The 17,767-nt window shown below is 47.4% G+C and overlaps 1 protein-coding gene across 1 annotated transcript in view; it reads right to left on the bottom strand.

Moving 5' to 3' along the window:
• Positions 1–17,767, bottom strand: part of LOC144822034 (CD5 antigen-like) — a 788,570-nt gene that overhangs the window by 312,739 nt on the left and 458,064 nt on the right. The window contains exon 5 of the mRNA XM_078679102.1: positions 11,352–11,672. Within this exon, the coding sequence (XP_078535228.1) occupies positions 11,352–11,672 (321 nt within the window). The remainder of the gene's footprint in view (positions 1–11,351; positions 11,673–17,767) is intronic.

Below are 17,767 nucleotides of genomic sequence, written 5' to 3'. Positions count from 1 at the left end.
ACCAGGGGGCTGCCTTGCAGAGACCTGTAAAGAGACCACGCCCCTTTTTACGCCTGTCTGCAAGGCAGCCCCCTGGCGCATACTGGAGGTTCCTGACCGCCTAAGCCTGCTCAGGGGGTCCCACAAGGACCCCCAAGGCCAACATTTTTTTTAAATGTATTTTAAAAAACCCGGGATACATGCAGGGTATGTGTACCCTGCTGATCCCCCAAAAAAACATAAGGGCACCACTCTGCAAATGCGCCCCCCTGGTACGTTTGCAGAGGAGGAAATAATTCCCCTTGAATACTGGGGGTCCCTGGGGGCCAAGTAGCCCACTAGGAACCTCCAGTATGCGCTAGGGGGCTGCCTTGCTGATACGTGTAATGAGGCCACGCCCCTTTTTACACCTCTCTGCAACGCAGCCCCCTGGCGCATACTGGAGGTTCCTGGTGGGCTAGTTGGCCCCCAGGGACCCCCAGTATGCAAGGTGAATTAGTTCCCCCTCTGCAAACGCGCCAGGGGGCTGCATTGCAGAGAGGTGTAATGAGGCCACGCCCCTTTATACACCTCTGTGCAATGCAGCCCTCTGGCGCATACAGGAGGTTCCTGGTGGGCTAGTTGGCCCCAGGGACCCTCAGTATTCAAGGGTATTTAGTTCCCCCTCTGCAAACGCACCAGGGGGCTGCCTTGCAGAGACCTGTAAAGATGCCACGCCCCTTTTTACACCTCTCTGCAAGGCAGCCCCCTGGCACATACTGGAGGTTCCTGACCCCCTAGGCCTGCTTACAGAATATGTTGTTGAAACTGGTATTGGTATCTCCATTTTTTTGAAAATATTATTTTCTATTTTTGAATGTGTGTATCAAAGGTTATTTTTGGGTGAGAATAAGTCTGCCACTCTTTCACAAGGATGATGTCATCAGTGGTGTCATGAGTGATGTCATTTGAGATGTCATCAGTGATGTCATCAGTGATGTCACTGGCCATGTCATGAGTGATGTAGTATGTGCCGTTATCAGCAGTGCATTGCGGGCGCGCGAGTTATAGTTAGCTGAACTAACTATAGAGGGGGAATTTCAATGGTTTTGTATGAGTGAAATGTCCAGCTAACTATAACATGTGTGAAACCTATAGTTTTTTCTGTAAATTTCTAAGGTTTTTTTTTTTTTTTTTTGAAAACCTTTATTTATACCAAAAGGATATACAGGTCAAGGCCTACAACCAAGCTGGCCGGCCACAATACAAAAAACAGACGAAAAATCCAGAGAGAACAGTACAGAATCAATCAGAAAGGAGCATGAGCAACACAATCTTAAAAAGGGGGAAGGAGAAACGAAGAACTATACGGCCAGCAAACAGGAGCAAAGAAGGTTAATTTTATAATATAGGGATAAGGGGCATGACAGGCTTAGTGACAACATAGAAGAATCCGGAATCCCTAGATAAACCATTGGCAACAAAGAGGGGAAGTGGCCATAATACAGGAGTGTCAGCACTGTATACATCGGTATAAAAAACAGGTGCAGTAAATACAATCAATATGCAAGTATTAACAACTTCGTCAGCCCACCACTCAGAAGCACATCGGAACCAGAACAGAGGGGCCGGAGCAGCGACTTCACCAAACCTAGCCCATCATACTAACCTTGGAAGAGAAAGAAGGGGGGGGTGGAAAGGGAAGGGGGGGGAAAAGGAAAGAAGAAATGGAAAGAAAAACACAGACGAAATTATTATTATTATTATTATTATTATTATTACTGAGTTTTATATAGCGCCTGGTTACCCTTGGGCATCCAAGGAGTGCCGCGCAGAAAAGCATCCCGCAGCGAGGAATACAGAAGAGAGGAATACAAAAGAGAAGAGAGCAGGAATATTAGCAACGAGGGGGGTACAGGAGTCGCGACAAAAAGCAGCAATTATAAGAAGAAGAACAGCGACAGGACAGACCCCACCCCAATCACGCCCCAGAAGGCAGGACAGACGCAGCACTCCAATAAAGAAATACAAAAGGGCCATAGAACTGAGGAAAAAGAAACGTCATAGAAGACCCATCCCACCCATCCCACCCTGCACCCCTGCAGAAGGCTACGGCCTACCCTCCAAACAGCGTGCCTGTCGCCCTAAACCTGAACCCGAAATGCAGTAGAGAGAAGAAAAAAAAAAGAAAAAACAAAGAAATGAATGCGGGGGAGGAGCAAAAGGGCATAAACAAATACGGTCGGCCACAGCCCTCCGCCCAACCACAATCATATTACGTGTGAACCAGAACGTCACGATCTCGAGGGCCATAAAAACTGACAGGGGGGTCTCCCACAGCGCCATGAATATAGACAACTGCGCCATGAATCCGTACACCAATAATCCACCGGGAGCCGTGCATCTCACCCCAATCCTTTCTTAACCACAATTCCCACCCGCCACATGACAAATTGAAGTGAGCAACACGATGCGAGGCAAGCACACAATTGAAAGAAAGTACGATCAAGACGTAGACCAGGGAGGGCAGTCGATCTGCAAGTGGACAAAAGTTCAGATAGGTAGTTCAAATGTCCCAGCAATAGTAACACAAACAGCAAAAAATAGGAGTTCAGTCTCGTAGGTCGGAAAAGCAGCGGTGTACTTGCAAAGGAAAGAGACAACCTCGTCAAGGCAGCAACAGGAAGCAGTCCACCATATTTCTCAGGCACCCGGGGAGGAACGGGCCTCCGCTCCATATCCAGGTCCCCTAACTCCAACCATAGAAGAGCAGGAAGTTCCAAAGCCACCGGCCCACAATCCTGTCGACGAACAGCGGCAGCAAGCTTCGTGGCGACCGAGGGGGGCGAGGCAATGGCATCACCGGGACAAGAAGGGGCCATGAAGAAGCGTCCACCCAAAATGGCGGCGGATCGCAACGAGTCTCCAGGGGCACCGGGGGCCAAGGACGCGTGCCAGGATCGCAAGGCACCAAGAACGTCTCCAATAGTAAAGTATCGTGCACACGTCCAAGCCCCCGTGCAATACAGTGACCCGAGTCCGCCATCACGAGGAGATCTACAGCCCAGATCGTCGGCAGCCATTTTGTAAGTTAAGCCTCCTCACCACCCTCCGCAACTCTCGGGACAGTTCACAAATGCAGGACTTTACAGATGTCCCGGGGGTCCCAGCAATAGCGGCCTTGGCACAAAGAGGAGCACCGCCCAACGCGGGGGCCCGCCCGTACCACCACCGGTGCTCCCCACGATTAGAGTCGGAGCGCGGGGGGCCAGGGCCACCGGACTGAGCAGCGGCGGGGGTTCCCCTGCATGCGATCAGTCCCCGGAGCACCGCGGCCCGCACAGCCTCACAGCCACCAAGGCAGGCCCGGATCAGGGCAACCGGGATGCTCGCACAATGGCTCTCACCAGCGGTTCACTCTCTTGGCCGGGGCTTGTGGTCACAACAACGCCTGGCCGGATCTCATAGGCGAGGCCCCGGCCGCAGCCCCACGGAGGCCCCGGTCCCTTCGGAGGGGCACAACTTCGGATTCTCAGCTCGCCGGAGCTTCCAGATCAGACGGTAAGTGAGAGCGAAATGTTGCGATCATATTTCCTCAAAAACGTGTCGTCTCTGGGCAGGATATGCATCAGGATCTACGAGTCAGGCCGGAGGGCTGACGGAGCCGAGCTAAAAGGCGACCATCACGCTCGCGAGCTTGGCTCCTCCCCCCTAAGGTTTTTTAAATGCTCATTTTTAACTATAACTTTTATGAAACCTATGGATTTTTTCAGTGAATATATATATATATATATTCCAAACAGAATTTTGCCTGCAATGAGAGGGCCCACACAGGTAAATCACTTGAGTAAAATGTATTCATGTAAAAACTCAATGTCAAAACGGCAGGCATGCCTCACTAAATGTAACAGTCCTACCCAATGCGTTTCATGCTAAAAAGCACTTCCTCATGGGCTGCGACCATCTTGCTGAATACAGGCAAGCTGTTCAAACATAATTATCCCCCACCCAGGTTGCTGTAGCCTGATGGTTACTGTAGTGCTTCATTTTACCTCCAGTGAGTCACCATGCCAGAGTCAGTATAATCAAAATAAATCCCCAGTGGGTTGCGGTCAACAAACGCAGGTGCTTGACTTGCTATTTCTTCCTCCATGGGCTTATACCTGTCCCATGGAGGCACTTGAGACTCCTCCTCACCACATACGGACACGGACCGCAGAGTAAGTGATATATTTTAGATTTTATTTAAATGTCGCCATTATGAGTTTCACGTCCTCAAGAGCCTTGATCACATGACATTGTTGCAGTACTATTTTTTCATTTTTAAAGTGACATAGTGCATTGTGATTCGTGCTACATTTTTAAACAGGTATGGATATAGAAGAAATACTCTCCCAAAAAATTGACATTCTGTAAATACCAGTTTTTTGCATTAATGCATTTGTTGCACTGGGCTTGATAACAGGTTAATCATCATCAACAATTTCATAAATAAATACATATAAACATATGTAGATATTTAAATAACCATTAATTGCATCAAATCTGTTGATCTAAAATTGTTTTGTAAAACCTTATTAATTGATTATCATACCATGGGGACAACCATTAATTTCATAATGCAGTCCTCCAATCATGCTCATAATTTGCTGTGTAGAATACATTAACATTAAATATGTGCAAACATGCAATGCGCAAACTGACAATGTCCCTTGGTATTTACTGTTTCCTATGAACAGTTCTTTTGTTGGTCCATATTCTTAGTTCAAAGTGCAAAATGTGCAAAAAAGGTGTAAGTGCCTTAGTGCTCTAATATTAAAATATTGTACCTGCTAATATTATATCTGTTATACTAGAATATTTGTATCTAGATGGTGATTATCAATACACCATCAGATCTGCCAGAATCATGGTTTAAGTACCGTAAGATGCCTATTCTTCATCTCACTTTATATATATGGGTAAATGTGTACAAATTCAAGATAAATCTTCTTTCTTATATCCTATATATTAATGATTTCTTTATTGAAGCTATCTAGTGTTGGACAGGTCACATATCTTATATAAAACATAAAAGCCCTTCTGACTTATGTATACCAGTGCAGATTGTTACTTTTGGGTTACTAAAGACATGTGTACAAATCTTCTGTTGTGTTCAGCCCCCCTAGGTATTTGGAATCCATTTCATGGATATACCTAGTTTCAAGTCTGCTATAAGGAAATATTCTAATTCTTGACTCCTTGGGCTATGGTATTCCTTGAAATGTTTTGCCGTCGTGTATGTATTGTCCTGGTTTGTAATAGCTCTAATGTGCTGGAGTACATGTTTATGTGCTTGGAGTTTTGTACTTCCAATGCATTGTGGCCCACAAGGACAGACCAATACATAAATCACATACTCGGTTTTACATGTCAGGAGTTTGCTGGTTTTATTTTCCACGGGGCTAAAAGGGATTGAATATGTAGTTTTGTTTATCCCTTGTTGACATGCTTTGCATGTCTTACATCTGAATATATATAAAGTGTTGCGGATGCTTTGGAGCATGACCCGCTTGTCTCACACCAGACCTTTGGATTTCCCTGGCATTTGAGGTGAGAAAGGGAGAAGGGAGAGCCATTCACCTCTCTCTGATAATTTTGAAATCCAGTCATATCAAATATTGCTGCTACTCCAGATTACTTGCGTGTAGTCATTTTATTCCAAGGCGTATTTTGCAAAAACTGTCAAAACAGTGCAACTGCAGTGATGGATGATGGACGCTATGCGGCTGAGATATAAATGTAACTGCAGTGGCAAAATGTGATGAAAGATAACGCTGCACCTTGGGAGATGCAGTGCTGCAACTTAATGTCACATGACTTTTTTAACTTAAGCACTCGCATTCAATGTCGCAATGTTACTCACCTGTGAAAAAGGCTCAACAGCAGAAACGCGTCAGGGTATGAGTATGCAGATTTGAAAATACATTCCTGGAAGTGTTTTAAAATCAGACTTTGGCATATCTTTCTTTTTAAATTAAGTTTATTTGTTATTTTTGTTCAAATATATATTAAATCTAATTTTCTTCTTTTTCAGTATTATTACTTTTTTATATATTTAATATGTACTATTTTATATACATATATATTTATGTACATTTAGAAAATTATATTTAATACAACACTATTATAGATATCAATATTTTTTTTCTCAATATTTTAGAACTTACCGATATAAGTATAGAAGGCGATATTTTTGGCCATGATATTTTTGTCGCAATATTTCTGACCTCGATATTTTGAGGGTCGATAGGAATATACCCCACATATTGGATTGGGATGAATGCACTGAAGATTATCACCAAGAAAACAGAGGTTCTGATTGTGGGTCCTGATAAGTTGGTACGCTCTGGCCCCTGGTGGCCATTATATCGGGGCCTTTTTCCCTTTCTGAAACTGCTGTTGAGGATTTGTGGGGTTACTTAATTGTGGCCCTTTCCCTGCAATTCTCATTCAGGATGGTTGTTTTCACCTTCACCTCTCATCTGAGAATTCTCAATAGAATGTTTCCATTCCTTCCTTTAGAAGGTGAGAAATTACAGCACAGACCTCAATTCGATTCTAGAAATGGTAATTACAAAATCATGTACTGGGGAGGGCCTAAGACAGAGATTGTGTGGCTTTAACTACTTCAGAATCTGGCTGCTTGTCTGATTTTTAATGAGACTCCTACTACTACTTGCAGGCATCACTTCACTAGCTTTTGTAAACATCCAAATTATGTTACCCCTTTCTGCGTGAACCATCGGGTGGTGTACAAAAATGGACCAAGTTCTTTACACAAACCCGGAACCGGTCCCAGGATGCTTGTTTCAGGTTCAAGGAAGACCTGGCTTGGCAGTTCGGGCTGGAATGTTCCCATGAGGCACAGGGTCAGACTGATTTGTATATAGCTGAGTCTGAACTGTAGTAGCAAAGTGAGCTAAAGAATGATGATGGATTCAACGCAGATCTGTGACTGGGGTTGAGTGTCTGAAAAGTTTCAGCACTCCGTCCATCATCTCCTTGTGTTTGCACATGTGTGACGCAAACCTCTAAGTCAGTTTTTTTTTAAGAGGTGCAAAGCCACTTCGTGTGGCTCTGAGTGGCTTCAAAAATCAGGATAGATGAAACAGCACAAATGGCTGCATTGTATTACTCAGCCCTGAGTTGGCTTTCCTTGTGCATTACGTGGGTGCTTCCTCTCTTTTTATGTGTGTTGCAGAATTCAGGACACATAGAAAGAGGAATATGCCTCCCAGCACCTCCCTGCACAAAAACAATTCTGAGAGGCATTTTCATCTTTCGATATGTGCTGCAGAATGCAAAAAATTATTCTCTTCGTTATGCCTGCTCTGGGCGCTGCCCGGGGTCTACATCATTAAGTAGAAATCTATGGGTGCTGCGTGGGAAAAACACTGCAATGCCCATAGACCCTTAGAATGTCTCCTTGACAGAGAGTATGGTGGAAATAACACATGCATTGGTTACTTACTGTGAATGAACGCTTCTTTCGTCCATGATGTCTTCAGCATCATCTTTATATTTCCTTTCTCATGACTTTGATTGAGTTATTGTATCAAACACATGCCTAGAGCCTGCTGTTGCTTTTTATTATAGAATAAAAAAAACAATCTAAGTTTGAAAAGAAAAACAAATCAGTTCCAACTCTTGGTTGTGCCTTGAGATGGACAGGTCTTTACCTTATAACTTGCACATACTGAATGGACAGAAGTGACAGGGTCTGATGCTAGATGTAAGTTATCTACATATAGGGTTTGCACTAGTTCTCCTTCTGCTTTTGTTGCCTTCAAAGGCTTTGCAATCTCTGAAGGACATTGCTATAATCTCCAGCTCCTAATACATCCAATTTAGTTTGCCACATTTCTATTCTGCTTCTAGTAAGACGAATATTTTCTTGTTTCATTAATTTTTCTTATGATTTTAGATAGTATTGTGTTGTTGTTATGACTCTACTTTTTAGATCTCGCCTACACAGCGTGCATGCACTGCATAGGAAAAAGACCTTTAGTATTCGACTCAGCTTTGCAGGCAAAAACGTGCATACGTTTCATTGCTTTGAATGGCAACGCGTGTACCTTTGGCGATTCCCTTGCCGGAGCAAGCTTTAAAACCATCTGTTAATCACACACATATGGGTCCTGCTCGCTCCCTCAAGGGAAACCAGCGCAGGACCCCTCCTCTCTCCCCCCCGCTGCCTCTTTTCAGTGTGAGGCGCTCGCACTTGTTTTTTTTTTTTTAACTTTCAGCGCGAGGCGCGCACACTTGTTCTTTAAGACCTGTAGCACCAGAGCACTAACTGTGGTCTGAGACCTGTACGAGATGCGTAATGTGGGCAATAGTTCTGCTGTCTGAGGCTTATAAAATCTGAGCAAACTCAGCGTTAGTTGCACTTGCTTCCCTGGAGGGTTTCTGAAGTGACAGTCGCATGTGTTTTATCAAATAAACACTAGTTACTGCACCAGCAGATCCACAATCTCCTGGGCCTTCCATGTGCCTGCTCATGTGCCCTGATATATTTCATCAGCTTGCATCAGTCTCAGCTCCCACCAGGATGCGACTTGTGCTCTTGAGCATGCTCTATAAAAATAGTCACATGTCGGAGCCGCGGGGTGGCGGTAACTGGTAGGGACTGGGGAATGGGGCTATTTATCAGTGTTGCTAGATGTTTAGGAAGTCAAATAAGGAGTTCGCACCACGCTATCTCTGTGTACTGACTACCACCTGACTTCGTGCAAATACAGGTGTGATTCTGAGCTTTCCCGTGTGCCATCTGACCCTATTTCCCTAGGTGAGTTAAGGGTGATGGCAGAAGCTGCTCCTGGGGAGGACGAGGGTAGAGAACGTCACAACAACCTTGGTGTTGGGCGTTATCTGGTGGCTAGGTAGAGTGTGGCATGTACAACTGTAAATCTGCTGTCCTGCTCAGGTATCGGTCCCCTGACGAAGAAAGGTCTCTTCTCAGAAGCGTCAGAGAGCAGGGTTTAGTAATTCATGGTACGGATGTGCATTCGTGTCTTCTCCTCATTGTGTTGGTGTGGAACCTGCACTGCACAGCCCGTCTTGACAAGGAAAACTTCAAACTGGGTGTCTCTGCCTCATTGACATCATGCACCAAAATGCTTCCTAAACCCTACATGCCCATGTCTCTAATGCCTACTTGTCGCTATGTTGTCTGGTGCACAGGACCTCACCACTGATAATTCATAGCTGGCCCCGTATTGCGTAACACCGTAGGCGTGACACGGACTTTCTTCACTTTTAACTCTGTAAGGGAGAGGATGTGGCTAATGGCCAGAGCTGCCAACTTTGAAACAGGGGAACCAGGTAGGTTTGAGTCTCGGTGTTGGCTCAACATCCTGTGATTCTGGGCAAATCGCTTAATCTCTCCTGCTACCAAAAAACGAATGTGTCCTTGTGCAATGTATCTGATGGTTATGCAAACCTCCGCTCGAGTTTGCGCTATATAAATCTGCAAAAAAGAGAAATGGGGGTGTAAAATTGAAACAGCTGATGGCTTAAAAATAATGACCAATGTGTCCCCTGGTCATTATGCTCCATTTGTCCTTGTGCTCCCTGGTTTCTGCAGCCCTTGGTTCTTGTCTCTCCAGCTCCTGTAATCCCTGCCCCCAACACCCCCACCCCCACCCTTCCCTCCCTCCCTCCAGTGTGCTCCTGTCCCTTAACACTATGCTCCCTGCTGCATCTGTGTACTTGTAACTGGGCCCTACACCTTACACACTCGAGTCGTTAAAAGCCAATGATCGCCTACCTTCGTGCCTTATGCTTCTGGTCCATGTACCTGCCGGACCCCCTGGCGCTTTTACCCGAGTAGCACTGCCACTATGTTACTTTGTGCTTGAATTATCCGTATTCTGTTTGCCCTTGAAGCCCTATTGCACCTGGTCCCTTGCCCCAAACCATTTCACTGCCTCACTGGCCTACCCCGAGGGTGTCTGCACAGTGTCCGCCCTAGAGTGCCACTCTTTACACACACGCGGTTCTGTCCGCTGCAACCTCATTAACGCCTCGGAACTGGAGCCCCTCGTAGGGCTCGTTAGCAGCTATGGTGCCGGTGTACACAGGCCAGGTAATTAGAGCGCCCCGCCCCCAGGAATTCACCTGCACAGTGCATGGCTAATTGTATTCTGCCTGCAGCCACGCAGGCCTGTTACAGATGCGCAGCTTCCCGAGCCCGCCACACTTTATAACCACATGTCTCGGCTTCCTTCTCTCACACCCTCTCGGCTAATCATGGCCTTCAGTCCAGCTCACACTTTCCCTTTCTCCCTCGCTCAACTCCCTTCTGCCTCTCTATAGAGTACCAGTCTTACTCCCTCCCGTTCTGCCATGCACTCTTCCTTCTCCTGTCACTACATTCCATATCTCAGTCCCTCCACGCCCTCTCTCGACTCTCAGCTCTCAGTTCCTTCTATGTCTCTGCACAATTTTCATTTTGCCCATCTGTCACTCCCCCACTTCATCATTCAGTAACCCTAACCATCTCTTGCTCCCCATCTCCGACTCCCCTCCATCTCTTATCTTTCATACCTCTGAGTGCCCCCACATGTAATGTAATGTAAGGCATACTTATAAAGCGCCACTGTCACCCGGCGGGTATCCTGGCGCTATGATCTTTCTAGGGTGACCAAAATTTTGCAGCCAAAAATTGGCGACATTTCACAAAAATAGAGGAAGGACTACAATTTTACTTCAAGCCCACACACAGAATAACCGCTCTCCTCAGAAGGGAATTACAGACAGGCAGTACGAACATACATATGATGCGATTTTTAAACCCAGCAGTCTGCCTACTACTTCCCTGCTTTGTAAAATATAAAAATAAGCTCCTCCCACCGTTTTCAGTTGACCCTCTTTAAAAACTGGGACATGAGCTAAATTTCCTGAAATCTGCCAGGACAGATGGTGAAAAACCGGGGCCATCCTGGGAAATCCAGGACACCTGGTCACCCTACCACATTCTTCTCACATCCTCTTCTACATCGTGCTCTGCCTCCCCACGTCCTCTTCATCTTTCACTTCCTGAGATCTCAAGTTCCGCACTTACAAGCTCGACTCGGTCATCTATTCCAGGTATTTTTATTTGTGTAATGGGATTTGTTGTCCTGGTTTGTAACCCCATTAACAAGCATTGGCATAGCCAATAGGTCTCGCCTTTGGGACCTTATAAGTGTTTAGTTATCCAGCACAATGTCCTTGGTGCAACAATATCAAGTGTTGCATGGCTAAACACTTCTAAGGTCCCAAAGGCGAGACCTTTGGCTATGCAAATGCTTGTTTAATTAGTGTGTGACTTTCGATGGAGTTGAAGGATTGCTGTTGGCTTCTCTTACCTGTGCACTGCACCCCACCATCACTCTTCCATGTGCAGCTGTTGAATCCCCAGGGAGCGTGTGGACAATCGAAGAGAGACTTTTCTGCTCCTGTGCACTTGACGTCACTCACCCCCACAGGTAAGACGCCATTTAGAAATACGTCATTTCTTGTTTCCGCATCGGATGCTGCTCCACAGTTCAGTTGTCTACAAACCACCTGAGCATCCTTCATGTCCCAGTCATTATCACAGACCGTCCCCCAGCGATTCTCGTGTTTGATCTCCACCCTCCCGCGGCAGGCGTCACCAGAATTCACCAACCGGACAGTATCAGCTCCTCCTGTGGGCAAAGGACCAGAAAGAACAGGTTAGATTGATTGCAAAAGAATCTAATGTGTGAGAACAATTGTCGTCAAATCTTTTGAATATCCATGCGCCCCCATTGTCATCTCTTTGTGGCTACTGTGGCTTGTGTGCTACCAGATCACACTCAAAAGCTGTGCTCATAATCAACTCTGAACTCTTTCAGGCTACCCGGCCGACTTCAGATGAGTATATTAACATTTGTGATAGTTTATGATGACTCGGTTGACTGACCCGGTGCCCAATACTTGACACAGCCATAGAAAGCACAAAATAATTGTGTCCTTTTTGGGGGAACTCTTCTTGATGAACCCCCAGATTGGTCACCTCCCTACAAACATGTTTAAGAAAAGCACCTCCCTCTCTCCCTCATCAGACCTGCCAGTAGTTCTAGGTGAATAATACAAATCCAGCTCAGAATGTGAAATTGAGTGTATCTGGTGGCCTCAAATAAACTCAGAAATGACAGATTTATGAGGGTTCAGAGGGTGGGTTGAGTGATGTTCGTGAAATGGCGTATAAGAACTCTGCTGAGATGGTGGAGACCCCTCTCTGCCATCACCAGAGGTGAACCACCCACCTTATCTAGAGCTCAGTGCCTGCCTGGCAGGGAGAACTGGGCAGCCAGCGACTCCACCATAGCAGGGGGCGCCCCTAATGCTGACATGGCCACAGTGCTTCTTACAACCCTCTCAGCATGTATTCAGTGCTCACATCTTCACTCCCAACGCAGAGTTTATATGGGGCCGCCTTTGTACTCTATCCCTGGGAATGCCAAATCAGTCAAAGTTGCCCCACCTTAGATGGGACGGGGTATCCCTGAAATGTTTTACTTTTTATGGAACTTGAGGGCAGGAACCAGCTGTTTATTAGCATCTTACTGCGTGTGCAGGCTTTTAAACATGGTCACTAATTTGGTTAATATTAATTAAGTGACATATTTTGCTTTTGTGTGAGTCTGCCATAAGTACACAAATGGGCTGATTTGCAAGCCCCTTGCAACACATTTACGCCGCTGTTGACTTATTTACAACGTGACTCATCTAGGGAGATGCATCACGTTGTAAAGCCCTGCGCCACATTAAACCTGCGTCAGGCCACCATATCCTCTTTTTTGACTTACATCTTCAACACTCAGTTTATGATACCACGTCCTGTTTTTTAACTTTGCCTTGCTGTCCATTCATCAATCACTTTACCCACACCCCTGGAGTTACTTCATGTTTAGTTCCCACTTTCTTCCGAATGAGATCGCCCACCCTGCTGGGAGATCGATCACTTACCACCCTGAAGCTGTGGTGCGACACCTCTGGGTCACACGGTTTCACAGTGTGCACCAATTGTGATGTGCTTTACGAAATACACTCATATATTATGAGTCCTGTTTCTGTCATTTCCAGCCCTGAAGAAGTCTAGGGTTTACACCCCAAAGACGAAACATGTGTTGGCTGGACTTTGTGATGTTTCCGTAATAAAAAGGGAACAAAAGAACATTTGCATTGAGACTGGACTTTTTTGGCTTTCTACTTTGGATCGGATTTTCCAAACCACATGAACGCGTGTGCACAGGATTTGACTGCTTTGCATTTCAGACATTGTGGTCCTCATAGGAGGGTTTTAGGAGTTTCTCCCTCACCTGTTGCACCGTTTCACTTCTGTACTAATTGACAAATATTGACATACTGCAGGTGCCGTAATTTCCTGTGTTAATCAATACCCCCTTCTGATTACATACATTTTAATTACACCCGATTAACCAGAGTAATTTCAGTAATGATGCATTACCTTGTGATGGCTGGAGTAATAAAGAGTGATTTGGGAAAGAATTCCTGCTGCAGGAGCACAGGAACAACAAACTAAGAAAGCGTGAGTAGTTGCTGGCTACAGCTCTCCGTGCCCTGTAGCGTATTACTACAAAATGCATTCACTGGCCCATTTTAATGCAAGGATACATTTTACACTAAGAAAATAGCTCCAAATGCTGGATTAAGCTGCTCTCATTGTGCAAAATTTGAAGTAATTTTGCAGAAATTAGAGAGAATTACGGCACCTAATGCCACCCCTGCTTGTAACAGGCGTAGATGTATCTAATAATTTCTACCATGAACCCTTAGGAGGGACGATTAGCCATCTCCCAGCTCCCCCTCCCCCCACGTTTCTATCGGATCATGAAAGGTGACATAGTGGTCAACCCTGACAAGAAAACAAAACTCCCAATCCATGATGGGGGCCACAGAACTTGCCTCTCAATGTAGTAAGCATGGGACAAACACTCTGCGATTTCCTGTTTAGGCATCCCTGTGTCTTCACCCACTTCAATATCAATGCAATGACCCCCTCCAACATGAAACAGAGTATTATGAAATAAGGAGCAGCTTGTTATCAGCAAAAGTACAGAGCTCACCAGATTTAACCAGGCACGACTCTGGCTGAGAAAGAAAAGGGGAACAGTAAACAAAAACAAATAGTATCCTGAAGTCATCTGATCTGTTCAGTGGCCATAGAAGTAAGAAAGGGCCAAATCTTAAGGCTGCCAAGGAATCCTAGGCTCTGTTACATCATCTCCTGAGGGGAAGCCTATTTGTCACTTGGTGGCCTCACTTCAGGGCTATACTGGGATTCTTCTTCCTCTTTTGCTGTTCTCTTGTGGTTTGCTCTGAGGTGGATTTATTGCACATTCTCTTAAATGCTGTATGACTGCCCTGCTGGACTTGTCATCCAGCATCGGAGTCCAGATGGCCATTTGGTCAATGCTCCCCTTTGGACTCAAGCCAAGTCCAGACCTCACTTGGGGTGGTGAAGTATCTAGTGATACTGCCATCCAGTACGCTGAGCTTGGCCAAAAGCACCAACGAATAGCGTAAGTTCAGTTGTTGACGTTGTTTCTTGACCTCCAGTAACAATGTATGTCTCTTTCTGGACCTCAGTCCAGCCGTGGCCCATGCAGGTGAGAGTGGTGGGGAGGTGGGGCCCTGTAGGGGGATTTTCAATGGGCTACAACCAGGGAAAATTAAATAAATAATTAATTTTCCCTCGTCATCGTCCATTGAAATCCCTACCACCTCACCACTCTGACCTGCACAGGCAGTGGCTGCCTCAGTCAATAAATCCCAAGGTATGTGCACTTTGCACTTCTCAACAGTCCAGGAGCCGGTGCTGTGAGAGACCTGGAGGATTTTGTTTCTATTCCGGTACTTAAATATCTCCCCAGGGAATGGCTCTAGGTTGCCCCAGGTAGTGGTGATTATCTAGAGACCCTGTATGCTTGCTCTATGGAGAAGAACCTGGATTGATTACTGGTTAGCACTGTTTTGGGGCCCTTTTTACAGGTAAAAATCTGTGCTGGGGCCCTCTACTCTCTCCGGTACCCTAACATGCCTGCATTATTCCTACAAGAGCAACCATCCATCGCCTGCTATATCCACTTTCAGCACCTGACTTTGTGTCTGCATGACTTGCACTGAAGGTCTCATGGTTGCTTTTGCAGATTCATTGATTGCCACATGATGTTCCGACAATTTTCCGTGATCCACTCTCAATAACCCTTGTTCCAGGGCCACTGCATCTATTTTTTGCTCCAACGTAGACTTAACATCCAATAAGGCTTTCAGGATAACCTCAAATTTGCAATGTGTTCCTTGAGGCAACTGCATCAGTAGTTGTGGGGGAGTCACTCACCTCCATCACAACCGGATCAGTGTCCCCTTGTGCCCGCCTCCTCTGGACCCTTAGATTTGCCCATGATTGCTCAGAAACCCAATGAGGCCATCACTTAACCATACTCAAATCAGTCTTCCAAATATAGAGGGGGGAAGATATGGTCAGTGTTCACAATGATTCAGTGGAGGCAAGTATTACTAGCAGCTATTAGTTTCCCCATAAGTTCAACTTTTCGATGTGGTCCAGTTTGAGGCCCAGGATGTCTGTATATTGGTGTAGTCACATTCTGCATAAAGGCTTCATGCCAGCAAAGAGGAGCTTGGTCAATTCAGATATCAGTAGGAGGAATGAATGAATGAATGAAATTATATTTATATAGCGCGTTTCTACCCTAAGGCCTCGTAGCGCTTGTGGACTGCTAGGGGATGATAGGTCAATTAGGGTGTATTGCAGAACAGGTGGGTTTTGAGGAGCTTACGGAAGGCCAGTATGTTAGGTTCACTGCGGAGAGTTGGGGGCAGAGAGCTCGTAGCTGCTTTTGTGCGCTATCTACTTGGAGTGCTTGTTGCTGCCCTCTCATCGCCTGCTGCCAGCCGCGTTGAGATAGCCAGGAGGAAGGCTATTTGCTTGGTTTCTAATACAACCGAGGCTTACCGACAGGGGCTGGGACTGCGAGACCCAGGGTGCAGCGCGAGGAGATCTGAGCGCACCTGGAGTCTCTTCCCGCCCCTGCTCCGCCTCTGCTACCTGGCTGCTGTTCCTGGATTGGTCGAAGGCGCTTTAACAGCTCGCGGCCCCCGCTTCGCGGGCGCCGCTCGTAGCTGCTTTTGTGCGCTATCTACTTGGAGTGCTTGTTGCTGCCCTCTCATCGCCTGCTGCCAGCCGCGTTGAGATAGCCAGGAGGAAGGCTATTTGCTTGGTTTCTAATACAACCGAGGCTTACCGACAGGGGCTGGGACTGCGAGACCCAGGGTGCAGCGCGAGGAGATCTGAGCGCACCTGGAGTCTCTTCCCGCCCCTGCTCCGCCTCTGCTACCTGGCTGCTGTTCCTGGATTGGTCGAAGGCGCTTTAACAGCTCGCGGCCCCCGCTTCGCGGGCGCCGCTCGTAGCTGCTTTTGTGCGCTATCTACTTGGAGTGCTTGTTGCTGCCCTCTCATCGCCTGCTGCCAGCCGCGTTGAGATAGCCAGGAGGAAGGCTATTTGCTTGGTTTCTAATACAACCGAGGCTTACCGACAGGGGCTGGGACTGCGAGACCCAGGGTGCAGCGCGAGGAGATCTGAGCGCACCTGGAGTCTCTTCCCGCCCCTGCTCCGCCTCTGCTACCTGGCTGCTGTTCCTGGATTGGTCGAAGGCGCTTTAACAGCTCGCGGCCCCCGCTTCGCGGGCGCCGCTCGTAGCTGCTTTTGTGCGCTATCTACTTGGAGTGCTTGTTGCTGCCCTCTCATCGCCTGCTGCCAGCCGCGTTGAGATAGCCAGGAGGAAGGCTATTTGCTTGGTTTCTAATACAACCGAGGCTTACCGACAGGGGCTGGGACTGCGAGACCCAGGGTGCAGCGCGAGGAGATCTGAGCGCACCTGGAGTCTCTTCCCGCCCCTGCTCCGCCTCTGCTACCTGGCTGCTGTTCCTGGATTGGTCGAAGGCGCTTTAACAGCTCGCGGCCCCCGCTTCGCGGGCGCCGCTCGTAGCTGCTTTTGTGCGCTATCTACTTGGAGTGCTTGTTGCTGCCCTCTCATCGCCTGCTGCCAGCCGCGTTGAGATAGCCAGGAGGAAGGCTATTTGCTTGGTTTCTAATACAACCGAGGCTTACCGACAGGGGCTGGGACTGCGAGACCCAGGGTGCAGCGCGAGGAGATCTGAGCGCACCTGGAGTCTCTTCCCGCCCCTGCTCCGCCTCTGCTACCTGGCTGCTGTTCCTGGATTGGTCGAAGGCGCTTTAACAGCTCGCGGCCCCCGCTTCGCGGGCGCCGCTCGTAGCTGCTTTTGTGCGCTATCTACTTGGAGTGCTTGTTGCTGCCCTCTCATCGCCTGCTGCCAGCCGCGTTGAGATAGCCAGGAGGAAGGCTATTTGCTTGGTTTCTAATACAACCGAGGCTTACCGACAGGGGCTGGGACTGCGAGACCCAGGGTGCAGCGCGAGGAGATCTGAGCGCACCTGGAGTCTCTTCCCGCCCCTGCTCCGCCTCTGCTACCTGGCTGCTGTTCCTGGATTGGTCGAAGGCGCTTTAACAGCTCGCGGCCCCCGCTTCGCGGGCGCCGCTCGTAGCTGCTTTTGTGCGCTATCTACTTGGAGTGCTTGTTGCTGCCCTCTCATCGCCTGCTGCCAGCCGCGTTGAGATAGCCAGGAGGAAGGCTATTTGCTTGGTTTCTAATACAACCGAGGCTTACCGACAGGGGCTGGGACTGCGAGAC

Source organism: Lissotriton helveticus, chromosome 3_1 (assembly GCF_964261635.1).
Source record: "Lissotriton helveticus chromosome 3_1, aLisHel1.1, whole genome shotgun sequence".
Taxonomy (NCBI): Eukaryota; Metazoa; Chordata; class Amphibia; order Caudata; family Salamandridae; genus Lissotriton; species Lissotriton helveticus.
Note: the sequence above shows the minus strand (reverse complement) of the source record. Positions and strands in the feature narration are given on the sequence as shown.